Raw genomic sequence first — 23,633 nt, forward strand, 5'->3', positions numbered from 1 at the left:
GATAAAAAAAAAAAAAAAAAAATTAAACAAATCTGCAAATATGAACAGATTAACTAGTAGTTAAATTTGCAAGTGCTTACCAGTAGTAGTGCTAATCAATGAAGTTTTGCTGCATCCATGTCAACACAGTAAGTGTCTCTAAAATCTCAAACGTGTTCCCCAAACATAAGAAAGAAAAAAACTCAATTAAAATGTCTCTAGCTGCTCCGTATGAGAAAGGTAGAAACTGAGAAAAGAAAAAGGGTCAAGAACTTCAGATGCAAAGAATCTTTCATCTCTAATTGAGAGTTCTGTGTTCAGAATTAAAAAAGTTCAGTCTACAGAACCATTCAGTGTCTCTAGCTCTTTGATCAAAATCCATGGTTACCCATAAAGACCAAAATGTTAATTGAGAGGATGAAGAAAACTCCGTATCGAATGTCAACAGCTCTTGGTCTAGTGGCTAGAGTTGCTGCCTCTGCATCATGGCGTCCCGGGTTCAATTCCTGGCTGGGATTTTCTCCACCCGGGAACTGGATGTCTGTGTTGTCCTCATGATTTCATAATCATTCATGAAAGTGGTGAGATTGGACTGAGTAAACATTGGGAATTTGTAAGGGCACTGATACCTGCGTAGTTGAGTGCCCAACAAACCAAACATCTGTATTAAATGGGTGCTGCCCTATATAAGACCATAAATAGCTAGAAGACTGCACAAGTACAGAGCAAGCAATCATATTTATACCTCTAAGATTTTAATTTTAAGTCTCATAATGGACCTGTACTGTTAAATTACATTCTTCACAGAAAGGACATCCCCATTGATGAAAGGTTCAGATGCTGCATTGCCTCATGTCATCATTTGTACAACATTCACATATTATTATAATCTCCATTTACTTATGATTTAATGACTGCATGAATATGAATAAATTCTGTGGATGCATTTCAGTACATCAAAAGTGTTGTCCTCTGTCACTGGTCTCATGTACAGCTTCCAAACCATTGCATAATGAAAGTTATGAAGAACATGCACTTCAGTATCTCTTTCCAGTTGAGATTCATGTTTCTGACAGGATGGATCCATACAATGAGCCATAAGAATGGGTCCTCATCAGGGTAACAATGTCAGTTGCTTACCACCAAAAATTTTAACAGAGAGACAATTCTGGACTGTACCACCATCATCATTTGGCATGCTTTTGAGGTAGCAATACCAAAGTCCTTAAGACATCGTAAAAAAAACAGACTGCCAAAGGATTGGTTGTGGAATGTTGCATTCCTGTAAGAAAAGGACTGCTAATCGTTTACCTTCTGTTTTGGGTTGCTCAAAAGATAGTAAAAAGGATATCATCACATGATACATACTGGTCTGATGGGCAAAATCTCCTCAAACCAGCCAATAACTGTACACAAAACTGTAGTTGCAATAGTAAAATCCTCAGCAGTTGTCTAAGAAAATCCTACAGTGCATGACAAACCAACACTTTGTGTGTATTTTATAAGTGCAAACTTTATTCTGCTGAGGAGTTATCTTCCACTCTTGATTATATGACCATAGATATAATAGATAGAACACTCATTTTTGTGGAAGCAAATTCTTTTGAAGCTCTGTATTTGAGATTCAAATGGTTATTATGTTATTTGGAGGAACCACATCATCAAAACAGTTAGTATGATCTTCTCCCCAGTTTACATGGAAAACATTACACGGTGAGAAGAACTATGTTTACAGACAAGAAAATGGTGTCTTGTTCAGTTATACGTAATTAGTATTTCATACACATCTTGACGATGTTACTTGACAATTGAAAGATTGGAGTAGTGGGTGTGGGAAAAGATTGTAATTTCACATCTGAGAAAATAGATTTTCTATGTTTTTAGTCATTCTTGTAGTGTTTCTAACTTGCTACTACAAGAGTTACTGTACAGGGCTGACCTAAAATCCCTATTTTTGTAAATTCAATGCTTCACAAAATAATCTAGGTAGAGAGGTAAAAACTGACACATGTGCTTGAAATGACATAGAGTTTCACTGAAAGAAACAAGTGCACAAAATTACCATCAGATGGCGCTCCATATGGTACAAAAGCAATAATTAGCATAACAATTGAGTTTTAGCAAAGGCATTTTCTTGATAACAAATGCTCAACCATGTTGGTGGTCATTCTAAACAATATCTCTAGTTGAGAGACAATGTTGTGAACAGTACTGTACAACATATCAGTAGATTTGGTGAGAAATTGCTGTCAGAAGTTGTCTTGTATCATCCCTAAGATGTCAGACACTCACTGTAGACTTGAGACGCCAGGTAGCCATTCAACTGATAATCACATGGATTGAGGTCTGGAGAATGGGAGGTTAAGCATGATGAAAGTGGTGGCTCAGCACACAATCATCACCAAACAATGTGTGCATGAGATCTTTCACACATGTAGCAATATGGGGATGGAGTACCATCCTGCATAAAATTTGTACCTTCCAGCAGGAGTGTATCAGCCAGTCTAGGGATGATTTGATTCTGTAACATACCAATGTACCTCCCACCCATCGTGCAGGCAGTTTGAAAAGCAGCATCCCGAATTTCCTTGAAGAAAAATAGTCCAAACTTAATTCATGTGGTAAATCCGTACCACACCATGACTTCCTCATCATACAACGGTTTTCATGACAGTTCTAGCATTTTCGAGAACCCAAGTTCTGCAGTCTTACTTACTTTCTGTGTCTGGAACTAGACTTCAGACTTCCAAAAATCAGCAGCCAATATGGCCATGTCATTTGCCTCCCATAAGTCATTCATTGTGCAGGGCTGGTCTAAATATGGACCGATAAGTAGGTGTTGAGGATCCTGGACAGAGCCACACAGACAGAGAGTGTTCTCATTCTCTTTTAGGAAACCCCATTGCTGCAGGTTTGTCCTGCACTTTGGCACTTCTACCCTCATACGGTTTAGGGTTCTCCAGACTGTGTATGGTAGGTCTCCACCAGACGCCAGTTCTTCTTTTACATTTTTATGGGGGTTTCTCAGGTCGATTTCCCACCTTTCCAAACGATTCTCTGCAGCCGACACTTCCAAGGCTCGGGTACATGACAGGAAACTCTTCCTCGAACAAAGCTGTCGGTCAGCAGGCTGGTGTCCATATAAAGGATGGCGCATGTCCTTTTCTTGCTTGGTTTTTTCGACTTCAGCAGCGATGTCATGTCGTATGTTGGGCGGTGCGATCCCCATGATTAAGTACATCTTGTGCACTGGGGTTGGCCTCAAGCATCCGGTAACAATCCGTGCCATTTCATTCACCGCGACATCAACTTTTCTCGCGTGTGTTGATGCAGACCATACTGGAGCGGCGTATTCCGCGGCTGACACACTGAGCGCAAGGGCTGAAGTTCTCAGGACTACAACACTTTAGACAACCAGTCGTCATCCACCATTTTTTGAAATGTGCACACTACAAATGCTATCCATGTCACAAAATCAGTGACTAACAGTTCATGATGATGGTGGATATTGTATGGATAACATTGGATGGTATGCCTTAGTGCTCTCCAAACAGTAGTGTGTGGAATGCATTCATTTTTGGTTTCATTAAAACCCCATATCATTTCAGGCACGTGTGTCAAGTTTTACCTTACTACCTACATTATTCCGTGAATTAGTGTGTTTTCAGATGGCAACGGACCTTTGGGCCACCTTGTATATCATTCTCAAATGACTGCTAGAGGGCAAACTTAATTATCACTTTGAAATATCTCAAGATAGGGTGTCTAAAAGCACTGAATGTTATAAAATATCTGAACAGTAGGAATAGAAGAGGAGGTATATCCATTGTGTTGCAGAAATACGCTTTTTTGGCAGTAGTTAGATTATAGATGTGTTAAATACAGTCCAACTTGATTTTCCTACACTTGTTGCACTCTGAAGGCACACAGTTATTTATTGGTGCTTGTAAAATGAGTCCCACACTCCCATTCCATGCAGGCCCGGGAAACATACCAATAACCTTCCACCAATTGTTCTTAGGGTGGTGATATACATACTGTAGTTACCTGTACTTCCACATTCAAAATGAAATTTTACAATAATTTGAGAACAGCATTGCATTATTGAACCAATGTATGCCAGAGATGTAAGTCAAAGATATCCTTGCGTAGGCCTACTTTACTATTTTATCAATCTTGTCTTTAATTTTGAGGGTTATCCGTAAATTAAGGTCTCCAATGCTTTTCAACCAGTAAACATTTTATTGCAAAACCAATTACAGATTCCAAAAGCTTGGACTTTTAGCTATTTTTCAATGTAGTCCCCATCACAGTCAATGTGTTTTTGGAGATGGTCCTAAAGCTTTTTCATATCCATGTCTTACCACTCTCCCGCCATCTTGTGCAGGAAGGGATGGGCAGCTGCCTTCAGCTCATCATCGCTTGAGAATTTCACTACCCCCAAGTATTGTTTCAAATTGGGGAACAGATAGTAGTCACTGGAAGCCAAATCGTGGCTGTTTGGAGGATGGTCAGTGATTTTCCACCTGAATTTGGTGATATGAGAGTGGGCATTGTCATGGTGCTAGTGAACTCTCTTTGTCAGCCAACCCATCCTTTTCTTCTGTACAGCCCAGCATAGCTTTGTTAGTGTCTCACAGTGCTTTGCTGTGTTGATTGCTGTATCTCTTTCCAGGCAGTTGAACAGCAGAACTCCATTCCCATCCCAGAATACCAAAGCCATTGTTCTTTAGTCCATGGTGTGAAGTAGTGGACCCAAGTCTCACCCCTGTTAAAATTGAATCCAGAAATTCCTCACCCTCTTCCTGGTAACAGCACAGAAACTTGTGAGCACTTTGGAAGCGTTTCTTTTGTATTCATCGGTGAACACCCGTAGTACCCACCTGGCACACACCTTGTGATACTTCAAAATGTGCATCAAAATCTTGTCCATAGTAGTCTTAGAGATGTCCCCTATCAGTTTCATAATCTCTTGCACAGTCACATGCCAATCCACAAGCAAAACTTCTTTGACTTTCATCATTGTCTCGCCTGAAACTGATGGATGCCCATGGCCAGCCTCGTCATACACATTTGTACAGTCATCTGCAAACTCCCTTCATCACTTATGCACATTTTTTATATCCATACACTTTTCTCCTTGCACATTGGTCAACTGGTGATGGATTTCAATAGGGGCTGACCCCTTAAACCACCGAAATCTAATCACAAAACACAATTCATACTTGGTGGGAGTGTTGATTTTTCCCTTCTATTGTTAATGGCTGCTACGCCAAGAATTAGCATTGCAGAGAGGTGGGGCTGGCAAGAATAGTGGTATGGGAAGCAAGGAACACGGCACTATTGTCAGATTTAAGCTAGCTCACTCTGTCTGATGGGTGCTCATTGGAGACCTTACTTTATGGACAACTCTGGTATCATAACCCTAAAGAATTCACTATATCTATTTCTGAACTTGTTTCAATTGCCCAGACAGTGAAGTACGTTATAGAGTGGATCTGTCATGTCAGCAGGAGGGTGGGTGACTGGAAATGAGACACGAAGCTGTACTGTCCAGGAAATAAACATGACTGTAGGAACAATTTCTGGACACTAAAACAACATGGTCACACTGACTTTCCTGAAGATAGTGTCATTTAAGAGAATCAGCTTGCTTTGCTTGTGCCACAGTGCTTACCAAATTTGCATTGACACAGTTCCATTTATTTATAAGAAGGCAACACTCACCTTAGCTCTCTGCCTTTGATTACAGTGAAAGTTGGTGAACAATTAAAAAAAAAAAAAAAAAGTAGTTTAGTATATTGCTTGCCATTACACCTAGATAAAGCATCAACAATTGCAAGATGTTTAACCTTTTGTGTGAATAGGCTATTTGAAGGGAGGGGCTGGGAAGCTGCTGTTACTATGTTCTCGTACACATATGTCATATATTGCTAGAGTCACTAGATGTATATATGCAAAATGTGTTCTTAATCATCCTCCATGAGTTCCTTTTAATTCTGAACTGTTAAAATTGTATATGTAGTTCTAAGTGGTGTATATTAGTGTCATTGTATAATTTTGGGATTACAATTAGGTATAAACATTTGGAATAGTCAGTCCATACAGCTGCTTAACTGTTGTTTGTGATGATTGTGATTCAGACCTTTACAGTTTGGTGGTAGAATGTCAGTAATAGTCGTAACATCTTGTAGCATCTGAAAGTCATTGTAATCTGCAGTAATAGTTGACAAAACCAAATTGTGAAAATAACAGATCATCTGTAAATGGAAACATTTATGTGTATAAACATGTATTTAGTGCTCATATTTCTCTGTTATTGCAAGTTACTATTCCATTTTACTGATAGTAATTTCATCTCAACAGGACAGTATAAGCCGTTCATCAGATTCAAGTCAAGTGGCAGATTTGACCAGGAGCATTAGTCACGACAGCAGCAAAGAGAGGAAAGAGTCTCGTGGGTCTGACAGGTCAAAGAAAAAATCATCCTGGTACAATGTGCTCTACCCCACGTACAAATCTCGCAGTGAAGATTTTAAACGACTTTTCAAAGATGTGCCTCAAGAGGAACGTCTTATAGTTGGTTAGTTAATACATCAGTGGTGTTGCTCTTGTTTCTGTTCTTTCCACCTTCTCAGATTTTTATTAATGCAGATCCTCCCATTGTTGTAGATGAATAAGGTACAGATTTATTTGTACAAGGCAGGCTTTCATGGCCAGTATTTGTGTTGTTCATGATATTTGTTCTATGGGTATAAGGCCATTATCCAAGGCATATTTCACTGCCTAACATTTTATCTTCCAATGCTGGTGACATCAAAGATGCTAACAACTCAGAAAACAGATACAATCTCAGATGAGCTCAGCTATGGGATGAGAGAACCACCAGATTCATTCCTCTGTTACTATGGCTTCATCAAGATCTAATCTTTACTAAGCTGGGATGTACAGAGAGCCCATTGAATTTCTAAAACACAAGAACAACTTTAAGAGAAAAGAAGAATGCTTGAATTGGGCAAGCTACGGGCCTTAGTACTAAAAAAGCCCTGGAACACACTTCAACGCAACTCTGTAATCTTAGGAAGCAGTTTGATGGCTTCATGGACTGACCATTGTCTATATACATATAACAGTTTGGCTTGCTGAGCTTGTTAGAGATTGTAGTTGCTTTCTAAGTTATTGTCTCTGGCATCATCTCCAACATTGGAAGATGAAATGTTAGGCAGAGAAATATGCTTTGGACCATAGCCTAAGGCCCATGAAACAAATATCAACAAAAGGTTCAGATTTATGTTGCTAAAATACACTCCTGGAAATGGAAAACAGAACACATTGACACCGGTGTGTCGGACCCACCATACTTGCTCCGGACACTGCGAGAGGGCTGTACAAGCAACGATCACACGCACGGCACAGCGGACACACCAGGAACCGCGGTGTTGGCCGTCGAATGGCGCTAACTGCGCAGCATTTGTGCACCGCCGCCGTCAGTGTCAGCCAGTTTGCCGTGGCATACGGAGCTCCATCGCAGTCTTTAACACTGGTAGCATGCCGCGACAGCGTGGACGTGAACCGTATGTGCAGTTGACGGACTTTGAGCGAGGGCGTATAGTGGGCATGCGGGAGGCCGGGTGGACGTACCGCCGAATTGCTCAACACGTGGGGCGTGAGGTCTCCACCGTACATCGATGTTGTCGCCAGTGGTCGGCGGAAGGTGCACGTGCCCGTCGACCTGGGACTGGACCGCAGAGACGCACGGATGCACGCCAAGACCGTAGGATCCTACGCAGTGCCGTAGGGGACCGCACCGCCACTTCCCAGCAAATTAGGGACACTGTTGCTCCTGGGGTATCGGCGAGGACCATTCGCAACTTTCTCCATGAAGCTGGGCTACGGTCCCGCACACCGTTAGGCCGTCTTCCGCTCACGCCCCAACATCGTGCAGCCCGCCTCCAGTGGTGTCGCGACAGGCGTGAATGGAGGGACGAATGGAGACGTGTCGTCTTCAGCGATGAGAGTCGCTTCTGCCTTGGTGCCAATGATGGTCGTATGCGTGTTTGGCGCCGTGCAGGTGAGCGCCACAATCAGGACTGCATACGACCGAGGCACACAGGGCCAACACCCGGCATCATGGTGTGGGGAGCGATCTCCTACACTGGCCGTACACCACTGGTGATCGTCGAGGGGACACTGAATAGTGCACGGTGCATCCAAACCGTCATCGAACCCATCGTTCTACCATTCCTAGACCGGCAAGGGAACTTGCTGTTCCAACAGGACAATGCACGTCCGCATGTATCCCGTGCCACCCAACGTGCTCTAGAAGGTGTAAGTCAACTACCCTGGTCAGCAAGATCTCCGGATCTGTCCCCCATTGAGCATGTTTGGGACTGGATGAAGCGTCGTCTCACACGGTCTGCACGTCCAGCACGAACGCTGGTCCAACTGAGGCGCCAGGTGGAAATGGCATGGCAAGCAGTTCCACAGGACTACATCCAGCATCTCTACGATCGTCTCCATGGGAGAATAGCAGCCTGCATTGCTGCGAAAGGTGGATATACAGTGTACTAGTGCCGACATTGTGCATGCTCTGTTGCCTGTGTCTATGTGCCTGTGGTTCTGTCAGTGTGATCATGTGATGTATCTGACCCCAGGAATGTGTCAATAAAGCTTCCCCTTCCTGGGACAATGAATTCACGGTGTTCTTATTTCAATTTCCAGGAGTGTACATGCATATACCTATAGGACTATCAGGATGATCACTGCTCCAGTGTGCTTTGATGTTAGCACTGAAGTGCAGTGATGAAATTGCAGCATTTTTGAAAGATGTTATAAGTTAGATGCCATCTCCTCGTGCATCACGTTTTTACTAATACGATCACCACAACATTAAATAAGAAGTCACTCCATATTACTTTTGTGTGTCACTTTCCTGTTGTTGCAAAATTTTATCGTACTAAAAATATATGTCAGTAACTGTTAGGAATAGACTGATATTAATGTGATAACCTCTGCCTGAAAACTGCCGATAGCCTCCCCCCCCCCCCCCCCCCCCCCCCCCCTCTCTCTCTCTCTCTCTCTCTCTCTCTCGTAATCACACAGCATGAAGAGAAAATATGTCATGTTTACAAATATTGATTAGTATGAAAATTATATGCATTAATGATGAATTTTGTGGCTTAACTTCTCCAGCTTGCTACAGGAGAGTCATTTGTTTCACATTGGACTGATTCATGTATGACATTTTTCTCTGTATTCTTTGTAGGATAGTTTTAATTGTTGTAATATATGTTACTTGTCTATCAGTTGAATAATGTAGCAAAATGTGCTGTATAATTTGCCAACAGATGTACTGCTTCTGCTGAAAGCTACCAAAACAATGGAAACAATTATCATCACTGTCTTTTTGTGAGCTGTGATGCTTGTCATATGTATGTGGTGACTTTCATTTGTTACTTCTTTTAGGAAGTTAGCCTGTAGTATGCAAGGCTGTGTATTGCACATTCATCTGGACCATTATCTGAACATGTGTGAAACAAAGTGAAAGATATGTTTGACTTCCCAGAGGAGGAGATTTTGAAATGTGATAAGTTGGAGCAATTATATTAAGAACTACCAATTTATTAGGTGTATCAAGAGTGTGTGTCCATTCTATAAGCAGAAAAATTCATGTGTGGCATTAATGGCGAAGTTAACTGGAAATTCAATACTCAATAATACATATCTACAAACATTGAATAAGTTGGTGCAGCTTAAGCATATTGTAGTGTGGCAAATGTTTATAAAGCTCCTTGGTATGCATCTAGGTAGTCACATGTCCATCATTGATATTTGGCAGCCAGATCTGCCATCCTTAAGGCCAATTATGAGTCAGATCAAATAAAATTTGGTAGGTATGAAGTATGCATATGCTACCGCATCACCACAGTTTTGAATCATATTGTGTGAACAGTGTCTTGTGCAGGTTGTCACCGGAATGCTTAGTCAGATTGCTAATATATTAAGTGTGGAACATTTTACTACCAAACCTACATTCCTGAGAATGTTATAAAAATTAAGATTTGCAGGAAGAACTGTAGAACTATGTGACAATTGTGACATCAAAACTGCCACAGTAAGAGCTAGAATGACTTAAATCTGCCTGTTACTATATAGAGTGGACTAGCAGTGCGTGCTAGAAAGTACTGCGATTTGATCATTAATCTTTGACAATGTTTCCAACTGAAAGTTAAGTTTATGTGTGGCATATACACAAAGGAACATAGGTGTTCATCAGGTTGCTATGAATAATTAAACATGTGACTCTGTGGTGCTGTTGTTACTGTTGTGTGGTGATCCATTGTTGCTCTCTAGTGTACAGTTAAATGCTATGATCATGTGAGTATATTAATTGACTAGTTCAATCCTTCAAGGTGGATATTTCGCAATGATGAGAGAATCTCCCAGAATGAAATTCTCTAGGTATGGTGTAAGCTCTGACAGTATTGACTAAACCCAAGTTTCATCAACCTGAGGTACTCTCCTAGAGACTGCTGGGTCACAGCTATCTGTTATTAAAACTGCTTGCTTTGGTGCCAGTTGTTGGATGCCATAGTGAAATTTAATTTCTTACAGAAAGTAGAGAGCCCAGCATTACTGTCAAGATCTCAAGAAATTCTTCTATCTTATGGTGAGCAGTTCACAGATAATTTGGTTAGATACTGAGGACGAACACTTAACCAGTCTTTGAGCATACCTGTGTCTCAGCCATTTATCTGGCTTTTCCAGTCAAATGAGGCTGCCCTTCACTGTACATGTGCTTAATTAGTGGGAATTGTATACATAAAAAGATAACACCCTTATTATTTCTGGTGTATGTGTAATGTTACTGCCCACTCAACAAGGATAACTTGGAAATCTAGCATTTGAACTTTATGGCAGTAATAAGTAAAATGGTGGCACACTGCAATTTTTTTTTTTTTTTTAAATAAAGAGAAGTTGTTCCTATCCAGTGGAGGTTGTTGTTGTTGTTGTTGTTGCACTAAAGTACTCAGTCCCAGAGAAACATGGTTCGAATCTATCAGTGCTATTTGGCACCACTATTTGTCCAACAAGTGTAACAGAGTTTGTACTCAGTTCCTGTCATCAGAATGTGTGCCAATATCAATAGCCAACACTGATGCACGCACACACACACACACACACACACATACATATTCATACTCGCTCTGATCGTTATTGTGCAACACTTTCTCCACAAGTACTCATGAGTAATTTAGATGACACATAATAAATGACCTGTCATAAGTAAAAGATGAGAACTAGGTAGTTATTGTGTTTGCCAAGTGCCAATTGGGAATCCCTAAATGACATTATGATGGAGGTTGTTAGGGTTTTCCTAAATCACTTCATATCAGTGCTGGAATGGATCCATGAATGAGGTAGTGACACATTTCTACCTTCATCCTTATGTAGTTGAATTTCCCCATTTATTGTGATTGGATAGAGAGAGATATTCTTCTTTGCATTTTCTGCAGTTGATCTGTCATGTGGTTCCTCTCATTGTTGACACCACTTAGCAGAAAGTTGATTTTAATGCCCTCTGTAGTGCTCCCTGTTAGCAGTTCATCTGATAGAGACCAGTATTCAAATGAAGACTTTACAGTAGCTCCTAAAAAGAGAAAAACCGTCTCATAATGCCAACTGAATGTATTGTGACATTGGTATGTAATTCACGTCTGGGTATGTCATGTCTCCAGCATGATCCTCCACATTAATGATGGACCAGTTATACAATCTTCGATATTAAGTTTGATGCCAGTGTACTCTTAATGCAGTGGGGATTTTCCTGTTGTAATTAAAGATAGGCTGATAGCAAGTCAAAGATTGACATTCAGATGAACTGTGGAAAACCTGACAGTATGTTGTTCCAGTGAAAAAATAATGCTCATGTTTAGGGAACCAAACTGCAATTACTGAAAGCATTTCTACACTATATTAATGTGACCACCTGTCAAAAACCTAAATAAACACCCTAAGCCTAAATAACCACCTTTTGTGGCACAGACATCCAGGAAGCTAGTAATTTAGGTTCTGGAAGGTGCCAACAGGGATGTGGAGCCATGCCAACCCCAGTGTCATGGCTAGCTGCACTACATTTCTCAGTTGAGGATTGATGGCATGAACAGCCTGCTCGTGGTGGTCCCACGTGTGTTCTGTTGGATTTCAATTAGTTTTGTGGCCAGGGGAGTATGGTAAACTCATCCTGGTGCTCTTCAAACCACACACATACAATGCAAACTGTGTGACATTTTTCATTGTCCTGCTGATACATGCCATCATTCCGAGGAAAAACAAATTGCATGTAGGGGTAGACAGGGTCCCCAAAGATAGATGCAAACTTGTGTTGATCTGTTGTGCCATCCAGAATGATGAGGCCGCCCAAGAAATGCCACAAAAACATTCCCCAGACCATAAAGTTCCCTCTTTGTTTGCTTTCAGATGTTCCACACCATACACGCGAATGGCCATCTGTCCAGTGGAGCATAAAATGTAATTCATCTGAAAAGGCCACATGGCACCACTCAGTGGACGTCCAGAAGTGGCACTAGTGGGCAAATTCGAGCCTTCGCCATCAGTGAACAGACACTATCTGTTGATATCATCGTACTGCCCGTGGAAATTTTCCCTCATAACACACAGCAGATCACATACATACACACTGTTATGGGGGCATTCTTTGCTGTAGATCTCTCTTTAGGCTCTCCTGACCAGATACTGCTCAATGGGAAGTGGCCAAACTTTTCAGTTCAGTGCTCACTTTGCCATTTGGCAACATCTGATAGAAAGAGGAGTACTTGAAAGAAAGTTATAAAAATTATTATTTATTAAGGCAACATTGACACTATAGAGCCAGCTGGCTTTGTTCAAACATCAAGTTTGTGTAAACAAATAGATGTAGTGTATTATGATTGAAACCCACTATATCATTGATATCCGTCCCCATACTCTTCTGGTCAGCTTCAAAAGCAGCTTGTTCCCGTATAAAATAAGGGATCCTAGTAAGCAGTAATTGTTAGACACATGGCACTACAGAAATTTGAATTTGTACCAGCTGCAGAGGAGTCACATCTTTTCAGGAAGTGAGGCATAATCTTCCCCAATGATTAGAGCTAGATGATATCAGAACTGCTGAACACCACATCTTGTGTCGTGAATACAATTGTTACGTTGAAGATTACCAACAGTGAGAGATGGAAGGTGTCCATCCACCATTGAAATACTGAATGGAAACCTGAAGAACACCCAAAAAATGTAGCTTAGATAAAAATTTTGCATTTTGTCTGAGTTACTGTTGCCACTGCTTGAGCTCCAGACTTCTGCGACTAATGAGAGTTAATAAAGGAGGCACTTTTTACTTCCACAGTGGCACATCTTATGCCTGCCACTTCTTCATATGGGAGCTACATTTTCATTTTCTGTAGTATGAAACAACATAAGGTCCAATAGGATGTATTACAACAATGGGACCTAACAGAAAGAGGGGAGAGGAACAATTTTTCATTCAATCTAGGTTTTGCTGTTCTGTACCTGACTAGAGCTCCAACCCGAGTCAGTGCCTTCCATAATTAGCAGTCTCCTAGTAATGTCATTCTGATGTGATTTGAGTTGTTCTGTATGGTAATTTAATAGGTTCGCATAGAAAATACTTTTACATACAGAAGAAGGGAATCCAGATTTGAGTTATGGTCTGTTATAGGGTTTTTTATTTATCATGAATATTCAATATCCTTAATGATTGACTTTGTTTTATGGGCAACATGTTACTGATGTCATTTGCCACTGTTAGAAGGTTTACAGTTCTATTTGGAGGTATAAGATAGCCTTGAGAAAAGTTGCAGTTTGTGATAACTACTTATCTTTATGCTGTACATCCATTTTAGTCAGGTGAGTGTGAAATAGTGACAGTTTATCACAACCTCTGAAGCTAAAGAATAAAATACATCAGTCACATGTGTTACTTGTAACGGTCTTTGCTACAGCTCCTAATGATATAGTTTTTGCGATGATGGTCCTCAAACTTCCTCTTATGCATCGGAGAACTTACGTGTTTCCTGCTTCTCTTTCAGTACATTAGTGATGACTCATCAGTTGCAGCTATTGATTTAAAGCCTGGCAGTGTAGCCTGTACAAGATATTTTAAATATAACTGCAACAGAAATATAAATCCAAGTAGACAGTCTTTCCATATCTATTATTCATTTGAAGTTCCTTGTGGGACACTCACTTGGACTCACAGCCAAGAGAAGTGGGCATAAATCCCCTATTTGACCATCCTAGTTTTATTCTCCTGTGGCTTTGAATGGAAGACTCCTGTGGATGCTCAGTTATTGTATCTTTGTTCTTTAGTTATAGTTCTTGTTGAAAGGTTAAATATGAATTATGAGGAAATTGTAGTGATGAGGTGATGGGTGTAATTTTATCATTAGTTTTAATGTACCTAATTCACTTAAGCGTATTGTGTACATGGTCCATCAGAAACTTGCATGGGTGCAAGTATCATTCTGTTGAGTGCTATGTGGCACAAAGTGCTAGTCTTGGGTACTCCTTAATGTTGCTGTGGGGGTTCAACATCATGTATTAATTGAGAGGATGGGTGACGGGAAGAACAGATAGTCAGACTAACCACCAATCAGACCTTCTAATATATGCATAGTACAAAGTCATTTAACATAGTTTGTGTCCATACGATGAATGGAGTACTGCTTGTAGATGATTTAAATATGTGTGGTCATTGTTGTTTTCTGCTTTCAGTCTGCATGTTTTAGGAAATAATATTTTTGATGTTTGAAAAATCTATGGTATTAAATAAAGCACATGTACCTTCTAATATGTGCCAGATCTGAACAAATCAGAGATTTAGGCCAATTTTAAGTAGGTAAGGATTTGGCAGACCTGAGGGTTGAGCAGGAGGCTAGTGAGCAGCACCTGTCCTCTGTAACCATAAGAGCTTTGTATGTGCTTCAGTGATCACTATCTGGTGAGACTATAGAATAGTGTGTGTCATAATGGACAGGGTCCATGGCTTAATTGACTGGATAGCAAGAATGGTACAGAACTATCTGCATCTCTCTCTCTCTCTCTCTCTCTCTCTCTCTCTCTCTCTCTCTCTCTCTCTCTCACACACACACACACACACACACACACACATTTTTATCTCAGGGCGTGCTACATACTGATGAAGGAGGTTGTTGTTTAGGCAAAACTTGCAATAGGGGACAATCGCTAGAGAATATATCACAACCCATATGAATTGTTCTTGACCAAATAAGCCACAATATCTTCTGAATTTAATTGGTCAAAGGAAAAATATAAAAATGCAGTATGTGAAGAAGGCTAAAAGATTACAGACACCTAAAAAACTAGACTGACACATGCATGATATTTGTGGAGATAAATGGGGAGGATTGCCAATTGCCATGACATGCTGGGTACCCTTTTGTGCACTAAAATCTTGAAAAATCTGAGAGACAAAGTGTGGGCCATTGTCTGTCACCAGGGTATGAGGGAGGTTTTTAATGGTGAAGATCCAGGTGAGGGCGTGCACCATCAATTCTGCCATCGTACAGCAGCAGTTTGCGATGTATGGAAACAGAGTAGACTCCTATGACCACCAACCAATAAGCATCCAGAAAGGGGCCTGCAAAATGTAAGTGGACACATTTCCACAGCTGTGAAGCTTTTTGGCCGCAGAGAGTAACATTGCTGTGGGGTGGCCTGGTGGCCTGCACACACAGAGCAAGCAGCAGTTAAATGTTCAATCTCATCATCTAGCCTGGGCCAATGGACATGTTGGCAAACCAGCATCTTTGATTGTTGTTCTCGAACCCCCACCCACCAATGGCCGGTGATGTAGGAGATGAAGCATGTCTCACTGGAGAGAGACCAGGAGACCACATGTTGTGTGTGCAGTGTATTCTGTAGACAACAAAATGACACCTGAGGCGTGACACAAAACAATTGCGGAGGGCTCCCAAAGCTCCAGCATGTGACCACTGTGGCCAACTCCCTGAATATACTATAAAAATGGGATCAGAATTGCTGACAGGATCGGTCAGTAGGGAACCCATTCAATATCCTTCTAGCTTTCCCTTTGAGCTAGAAACAAAGTACGTCATCCTGATCAAAGCTGGGAATGGGTCCCATCAGAAGGTGTGAGAGAGTATCAGCATTAGTATGTTGAGCTGTAGGATGGAAGTGAATCCTGTAGTGATACAAACTGAGGAACAGGGCCAACCATTGAAGTCTATCTGGCAGTTGTGCCACAGGACTAAAAGAGAGTAACTAATGATTTGTGAATAATTACTAGATGAAATTTGACACCACATCAAAACATGTGAAACTTCTTGATAGCATAAATAATAGTGAGGTCCTCCTGTATTTGAGAGTAATTCTGTGCTGCATTAAGTATCTTGGATGCAAAAGCAATGGTCTGTTCCAAATCATATGTATGTCATTGAGACAGGACGGCCCCCACAACATACTTAGTCATCCGTAGCTGCAACAAGCTGACGACCAGGCTGATATGTGGCAAGCATACACGGGTAGCAGGGGCTGTGTGGCATGGACTGGGCGGTTTTTTAGGTAAGATGACCTCAGGCAAGTACAGAAAGGGCAACAGCCTCAAAGGGTGCAGGGCAAAGTCAGGACATGCGGGGACCAAGCAGCGATCGGTATTGTAATTGTAAACTGTCGAAGCTGCATTGGTAAAGTACTGGAACTTCAAGTGCTGATAAAAAGCACAGAAGCTGAAATCGTTATAGGTACAGAAAGCTGGCTGAAGCCAGAGAGAAATTCTGCCGAAATTTTTACAAAGGCACAGACGGTGTTTAGAAAGGATAGATTGCATGCAACCGATGGTGGCGTGTTTGTCGCTGTTAGTAATAGTTTATCCTGTAGTGAAGTAGAAGTGGATAGTTCCTGTGAATTATTATGGGTGGAGGTTACACTCAACAACCGAGCTAGGTTAATAATTGGCTCCTTTTACCGACCTCCCGACTCAGCAGCATTAGTGGCAGAACAACTGAGAGAAAATTTGGAATACATTTCACATAAATTTTCTCAGCATGTTATAGTCTTAGGTGGAGATTTCAATTTACCAGATATAGACTGGGACACTCAGATGTTTAGGACGGGTGGTAGGGACAGAGTATCGAGTGCACTATCCGAAAATTACCTTGAACAATTAAACAGAGAACCGACTTGTGGACATAACATCTTGGACCTACTGATAACAAACAGACCTGAACTTTTTGACTCTGTAAGTGCAGAACAGGGAATCAGTGATCATAAGGCCGTTGCAGCATCCCTGAATATGGAAGTTAATAGGAATATAAAAAAAGGGAGGAAGGTTTATCTGTTTAGCAAGAGTAATAGAAGGCAGATTTCAGAAAACCTAACAGATCAAAATGAAAATTTCTGTTCCGACACTGACAATGTTGAGTGTTTATGGAAAAAGTTCAAGGCAATCGTAAAATGCGTTTTAGACAGGTACGTGCCGAGTAAAACTGTGAGGGATGGGAAAAACCCACCGTGGTACAACAACAAAGTTAGGAAACTACTGCGAAAGCAAAGAGAGCTTCACTCCAAGTTTAAACACAGCCAAAACCTCTGAGACAAACAGATGCTAAACGATGTCAAAGTTAGCGTGAGGAGGGCTATGTGTGAAGCGTTCAGTGAATTCGAAAGTAAAATTCTATGTACCGACTTGACAGAAAATCCTAGGAAGTTCTGGTCTTAAGTTAAATCAGTAAGTGGCTCGAAACAGCATATCCAGACACTCCGGGATGATGATGGCATTGAAACAGAGGATGACATGCGTAAAGCTGAAATACTACACATCTTTTTCCAAAGCTGTTTCACAGAGGAAGACCGCACTGCAGTTCCTTCTCTAAATCCTCGCACAAATGAAAAAATGGCTGACATCGAAATAAGTGTTCAAGGTATAGAAAAGCAACTGGAATCACTCAACAGAGGAAAGTCCACTGGACCTGACGGGATACCAGTTCGATTCTACACAGAGTACGCGAAAGAACTTGCTCCCCTTCTAACAGCCGTGTACCGCAAGTCTCTAGAGGAACGGAAGGTTCCAAATGATTGGAAAAGAGCACAGGTAGTCCCAGTCTTCAAGAAGGGTCGTCGAGCAGATGCGCGAAACTATAGACCTATATCTCTGACGTCGATCTGTTGTAGAATTTTAGAACATTATTTTTTCTCGAGTATCATGTCATTTTTGGAAACCCAGAATCTACTCTGTAGGAATCAACATGGATTCCAGAAACAGCGATTGTGTGAGACCCAACTCGCTTTATTTGTTCATGAGACCCAGAAAATATTAGATACAGGCTCGCAGGTAGATGCTATTTTCCTTGACTTCCGGAAGGCGTTCGATACAGTTCCGCACTGTCGCCTGATAAACAGAGTAACCTGATAAACAAAGTAAGAGCCTACGGAGTATCAGACCAGCTGTGTGACTGGATTGAAGAGTTTTTAGCAAACAGAACACAGCATGTTGTTATCAATGGAGAGACGTCTACAGACATTAAAGTAACCTCTGGCGTGCCACAGGGGAGTGTTATGGGACCATTGCTTTTCACAATATATATAAATGACCTAGTAGATAGTGTCGGAAGTTCCATGCGGCTTTTCGCGGATGATGCTGTAGTATACAGAGAAGTTGCAGCGTTAGAAAATTGTAGCGAAATGCAGGAAGATCTGCAGCGGATAGACAGTTGGTGCAGGGAGTGGCAACTGACCCTTAACATAGACAAATGTAATGTATTGCGAATACATAGAAAGAAGGATCCTTTATTGTATGATTATATGATAGCGGAACAAACACTGGTATCAGTTACTTCTGTAAAATATCTGGGAGTATGCGTGGGGAACGATTTGATGTGGAAAGATCATATAAAATTAATTGTTGGTAAGGCGGGTACCAGGTTGAGATTCATTGGGAGAGTCCTTAGAAAATGTAGTCCATCAACAAAGGAGGTGGCTTACAAAACACTTTTTCGACCTATACTTGAGTATTGCTCGTCAGTGTGGGATCCGTACCAGATCGGGTTGACGGAGGAGATAGAGAAGATCCAAAGAAGAGCAGCGTGTTTCATCACAGTGTTATTTGGTAACCGTGATAGCGTTACAGAGATGTTTAGCAAACTCAGGTGGCAGACTCTGCAAGAGAGGCGCTCTGCATCGCGGTGTAGCTTGCTTGCCACGTTTCGAGAGGGTGCGTTTGTGGATGAGGTATCGAATATATTGCTTCCCCCTACTTATACCTCCCGAGGAGATCACGAAGGTAAAATTAGAGAGATTCGAGCGCGCACAGAGGCTTTCAGACAGTCGTTCTTCCCGCGAACCATACGCGACTGGAACAGAAAAGGGAGGTAATGACAGTGGCACGTAAAGTGCCCTCCGCCACACACCGTTGGGTGGCTTGCGGAGTATTAATGTAGATGTAGAAGCATAGAGTGAGAACACAGATCGTCTTTCAATTTACTGAACACTTGTCCACATGCAGGCACCCAAACTAATGATATGCCTTTCTTGAGCAATTGAGAGGACGTTATACTGTATTTGCCTGTGGCAGGAACTTCTGATAATACACAATTTCGCCTAAAAATGCCTGAAGCTCATTCACATTAGTAGGACAAGGGAGCACATCGTTACTTGCAATATGACCATTGATCTGCTGTACCCTCTGATGGGAAATAATGTGCCCCTAGGTATTCAATAGATGGTTGGAAGAAATATGATTTAGCCATATTGCACTTGAGACGCTAAAAGTTGTGGAGATGGTCCTCAGTGGTGGCACCAGTGTCGGCAATTTTGTCGAGGTAGTTGATACACGAAGGGATGGGTTCCCTGACACCTATTGCTGTAAGCTATGTAGTTCTTCTTTTACTTGATCACGAAGCATAACTTAATAGACGGCACGAAGTAAGACAGTGGAGGGGAACTGAGGTGCAAGTAAATGTTAGAGCTCAGAACTGACGCCGACAATTGAATATGTGTGCTGTTGATACACACATTGATGAGCAGTTTGTCAGAAAAAGTTGCAAGACTGTCATACACGTGCCTAACAATGTTAATGTCCACAGCCTGAGGGTTCAATGTCGCAGCTGGAGCTGACCTGAAGTTGTACACCATAGCTACACGTCCTTTCTTTTGAGAGTGAAGGCAATAAGCCCGACACTGAGGGCAGGCTAACCAGTTGTGTTGAATAAAATAAGCTGGGCAAAAAGGCAGGTGCCTGCAGAAGTTTGTTTGCTTTGGCCATGTTTGTATGGAGCACAGCAGCTGTTGTGCTGTACTGTCATGACTTCCACCTCTGAAGGGGTGCTGGGATGTGTGTGTCTACTGTCATCTAAGTTGACAGCAGCCATGTCAGCCTGGGAATCTAACTGATGGCCTGCGGCCTGGGAAACTTCAAATGCTTATGCCCTCTTAAGTACTTTTTCTAAGGAGGGTCTTCAAACTGCAGTGCCCGTTGGCAGATGCCTTTATTGAGGGCTAACTGAGTAATAGTGTCCCGAACTGTTGTGTCCATGTTATATTCCTTAGATTGAGCAGTAACGAAATGTCACTTTTGGCTTAAACTTTGCAGCTCCACAGCTCAAGTCAGATAAGTTTGATGAGGTTGCTTTCTACACTAATAAAACTCAACTCTGGCAGAAATCATATAGGTATTCTTGTGCGAACAGGAAGTCAGCAGATGACACATTTCCTCGAATGACTTAAGATGCAGAATCCTGAAGGGGGGTTCTAACATCCCTAACAAATGGTACATTTGGATAAAGATCCATGGTAGAAATAGAGCTGTAAGAGAGTTGGCTTCTGTTACATTTAAGACCGGAAAGTGTTGCCGTAGGCATTTCTCATACAGTTCCCAGGAATGTATGTAGGAAAAGGTGGTGGGTACGCCAGCAAATTTTGAGATCCCATTAACAGGCCTGTCAACACACTGTTCACATGACTGTGTGTTCCTGCTGCTGCATTTCCAACCACCTCTGGCTTTCCAGTTGCTGCTACAATAAACTCTGAAGAACGACGTCCAAGGATGCTCCTTTAGACATTGCATCCTTGTCAGAAAACATAGATGAATAACAAAACCAGTTTGTCGCAACTTGTGTGGTAACACATAAACAATACATTTAAAATAATCAAATCAATTTAAGTTCCATACAGAGTGCTTGTACATAACTAGGTTGAGTCCAACCAAGTAACAAGCATCCCAAGAGTTGAGTCCAGTGAGCACATGAGTGAATCATAACAGAATGAAGAAGACAGTCCTCTACTCTGGGATTGTAATAGATAAGTTGGTAGTCTGAGTCATGAAGTGGCACTGTCCGTTGGCTGCATATGCCAACCTTAATGTGCTGCAGTGTCACTGTTTTATCATGCTGCCTCGTGGTGTGTGGAAGTGGTGTTGCCACATGGTGTGTGGAAGTTGAATTGCAACAAGATGAGTCAGTGCCTTGTTTCTTGTTATGTTCACCAGTGATGTGCTGGTGTGGTTGACACGGTAACATGGAGGACCACAAGAAGCACCAGCCCGAATATTGTGAGCTCAGATGGGAAATAAGTATGAAGCAAAGAAGGGAAGGCAGAAAGGTCAAAGGAACATGGAAAAGGGCTACATAAAGGAAAGAGAAACTTGAAGACAGTATTATGGAAGAGGAAGAGGAAATGGATGAAGATAAGGTAGAGGATACAACACTGTGAGAAGAATTTGACATAGCACTGAAAGACCCAAGAGGGAACATGGCACCTGGAGTAGACTACATTCCCTCAGAATTATTGAGATCCTTGGGATAATATACCATGACAAAACTATTCCACCATGTGCACAAGATATACAAGATGTGAAATATCTTTAAGAAGAAGGTGATTATTACAAAAATTGAAATTTTGGTAGAAGCTGACCTTGGGGATGATTGGTTTGAGTTCCAGAGAAACGTGGGAACAGAAAAAGCAGTACCGATCCTCTAATGCTTCTTAAAAAATCGTGGAGCATAAAACTTAATTCATCTGAAAAGACCACCTGGCACCACTCAGTGGATGTCCAGAAGTGGCATTGGGGTGCAAATTCCAGCATTTGTCATCAATGAACAGACACTATCTGTTAATAGCATCATACTTCCTATGAAAATTTTCCTTACTAACTCACTGCAGATAACATACATTCACAATGCCATGGAGGCATTCTTTGCTGTAGATCTCTCTTTAAGCTCTCCCGTGCAGACACTGCTCAATGAGAAGTGGCCAAAATTTTCACTTCAGTGCTCACTTCCCCATTTGGCAATACATATTAGAAAGAGGAGTGATTGAAAGAAAGTTATAAAAATTATTGCTGAAGAAAGGCAGACCTACATTTATAGCATTTGTAAATTTTAAGAAAGCTTGACAGTAATGGGGTTAAAATACAGTGAGTGAAATGTTACATACAACTACTACAGAAACCAGACTGCAGTTGAAAGAGTCAAATGACATGAAAGGGGGACAGTAATTGAGAAAGGGAGTGAGACAGTGTTGTGCCTATCCCCAGTGTTAATCATACTGTACATTAAGCAAGCAGTAAAGGAAGCCAGGGAGAAATCTGAAAAGGCAATTAAAGTCCGAAGAGAAAAAAATTAACCCTTTCGAGATTTGCCAATGACATTGTAATTCTCTGAGATGGCAAAGGTCTTGGAGGATCATTTGGGATGGAATGGATAATGTTTTGAAAATAGCCTATAAGATAACCTGTGAAAAAATTAAAACTATGGTCATTGATTGTAATCAAATTAAATTGGGCAACGTTGAGGAAATTAGATTAGGAAATGAGATACTAAAAGTAGTGGATGAATTTAGCTATTGGGGCAGTGAAATAACTGGTGATGTCAGAAGTAGAGAGGGTATACAATGCAGACTGGCAATAGCAAGAAAACTGTTTGTGGGAAAGATAAATATTTTAACATGGAATATAAATGGAAGTGTTAGGAGTCTGCTTTCAAGTTATTTGTCCTGATTTTAGCCTTATACTGAAGTCGGACATGGATTATAAACTGTTCATGCCAGAAGAGAATAGAGATATTTGAAGTATGTTGCTCCAGAAGAATGCTGAAGATTATATTGTCTGATCAAATAACTGATGAGGAGCTACTGATCTGAACTGGAGAGAAAAGAAATTTATGGCACAACTTACTTAAAGAAGGGATCTGTTGATGGGACACATCCTGAGATATTGAGGAATAGTCAGCTTGCTAATAAAAGGAAGTAAGAGTGTAAAAATTACAGAACAAGATAAAGGCTCAAATACAGTAAACAGGTTCAAATCAAATGGATGTAGGTTGCTGTAGCTGTATAGAGCGGAGATGGCGAGACTTGTAAACTGAAGGCCAAAATCCATCGTTATAGTGTGTGCAAAATGCTGTGGCTGCTAGATGCATAGTTGGCTGGTGAAGTGTGGGAAGAGCAGCAGTGCCAGGGGGTTGCTCAGAGCGCTGTAGGGGAAATGTCGGGTGCTGGAGAGGAAGTGGCGTACTAAACTGAAGCCTATGCTCACATTTTTTGGAAATATTAAGTGGGTGCCCTCCACCACTTGCATGGTGACCATTCAAAAAGATTTACTG

General features: G+C 41.4%; 1 protein-coding gene across 2 annotated transcripts in view; it reads left to right on the top strand.

Annotated features, from left to right (window-relative positions):
• LOC124556720 (protein Aster-B-like) overlaps positions 1–23,633 on the top strand; it is a 236,821-nt gene that overhangs the window by 71,558 nt on the left and 141,630 nt on the right. For both annotated transcript variants that reach the window (XM_047130710.1, XM_047130711.1), the window contains exon 5: positions 6,346–6,562. In XM_047130710.1, the coding sequence (XP_046986666.1) occupies positions 6,346–6,562 (217 nt within the window). The remainder of the gene's footprint in view (positions 1–6,345; positions 6,563–23,633) is intronic.

The sequence above is a fragment of the Schistocerca americana genome, chromosome X, assembly GCF_021461395.2.
Source record: "Schistocerca americana isolate TAMUIC-IGC-003095 chromosome X, iqSchAmer2.1, whole genome shotgun sequence".
Classification (NCBI taxonomy): domain Eukaryota; kingdom Metazoa; phylum Arthropoda; class Insecta; order Orthoptera; family Acrididae; genus Schistocerca; species Schistocerca americana.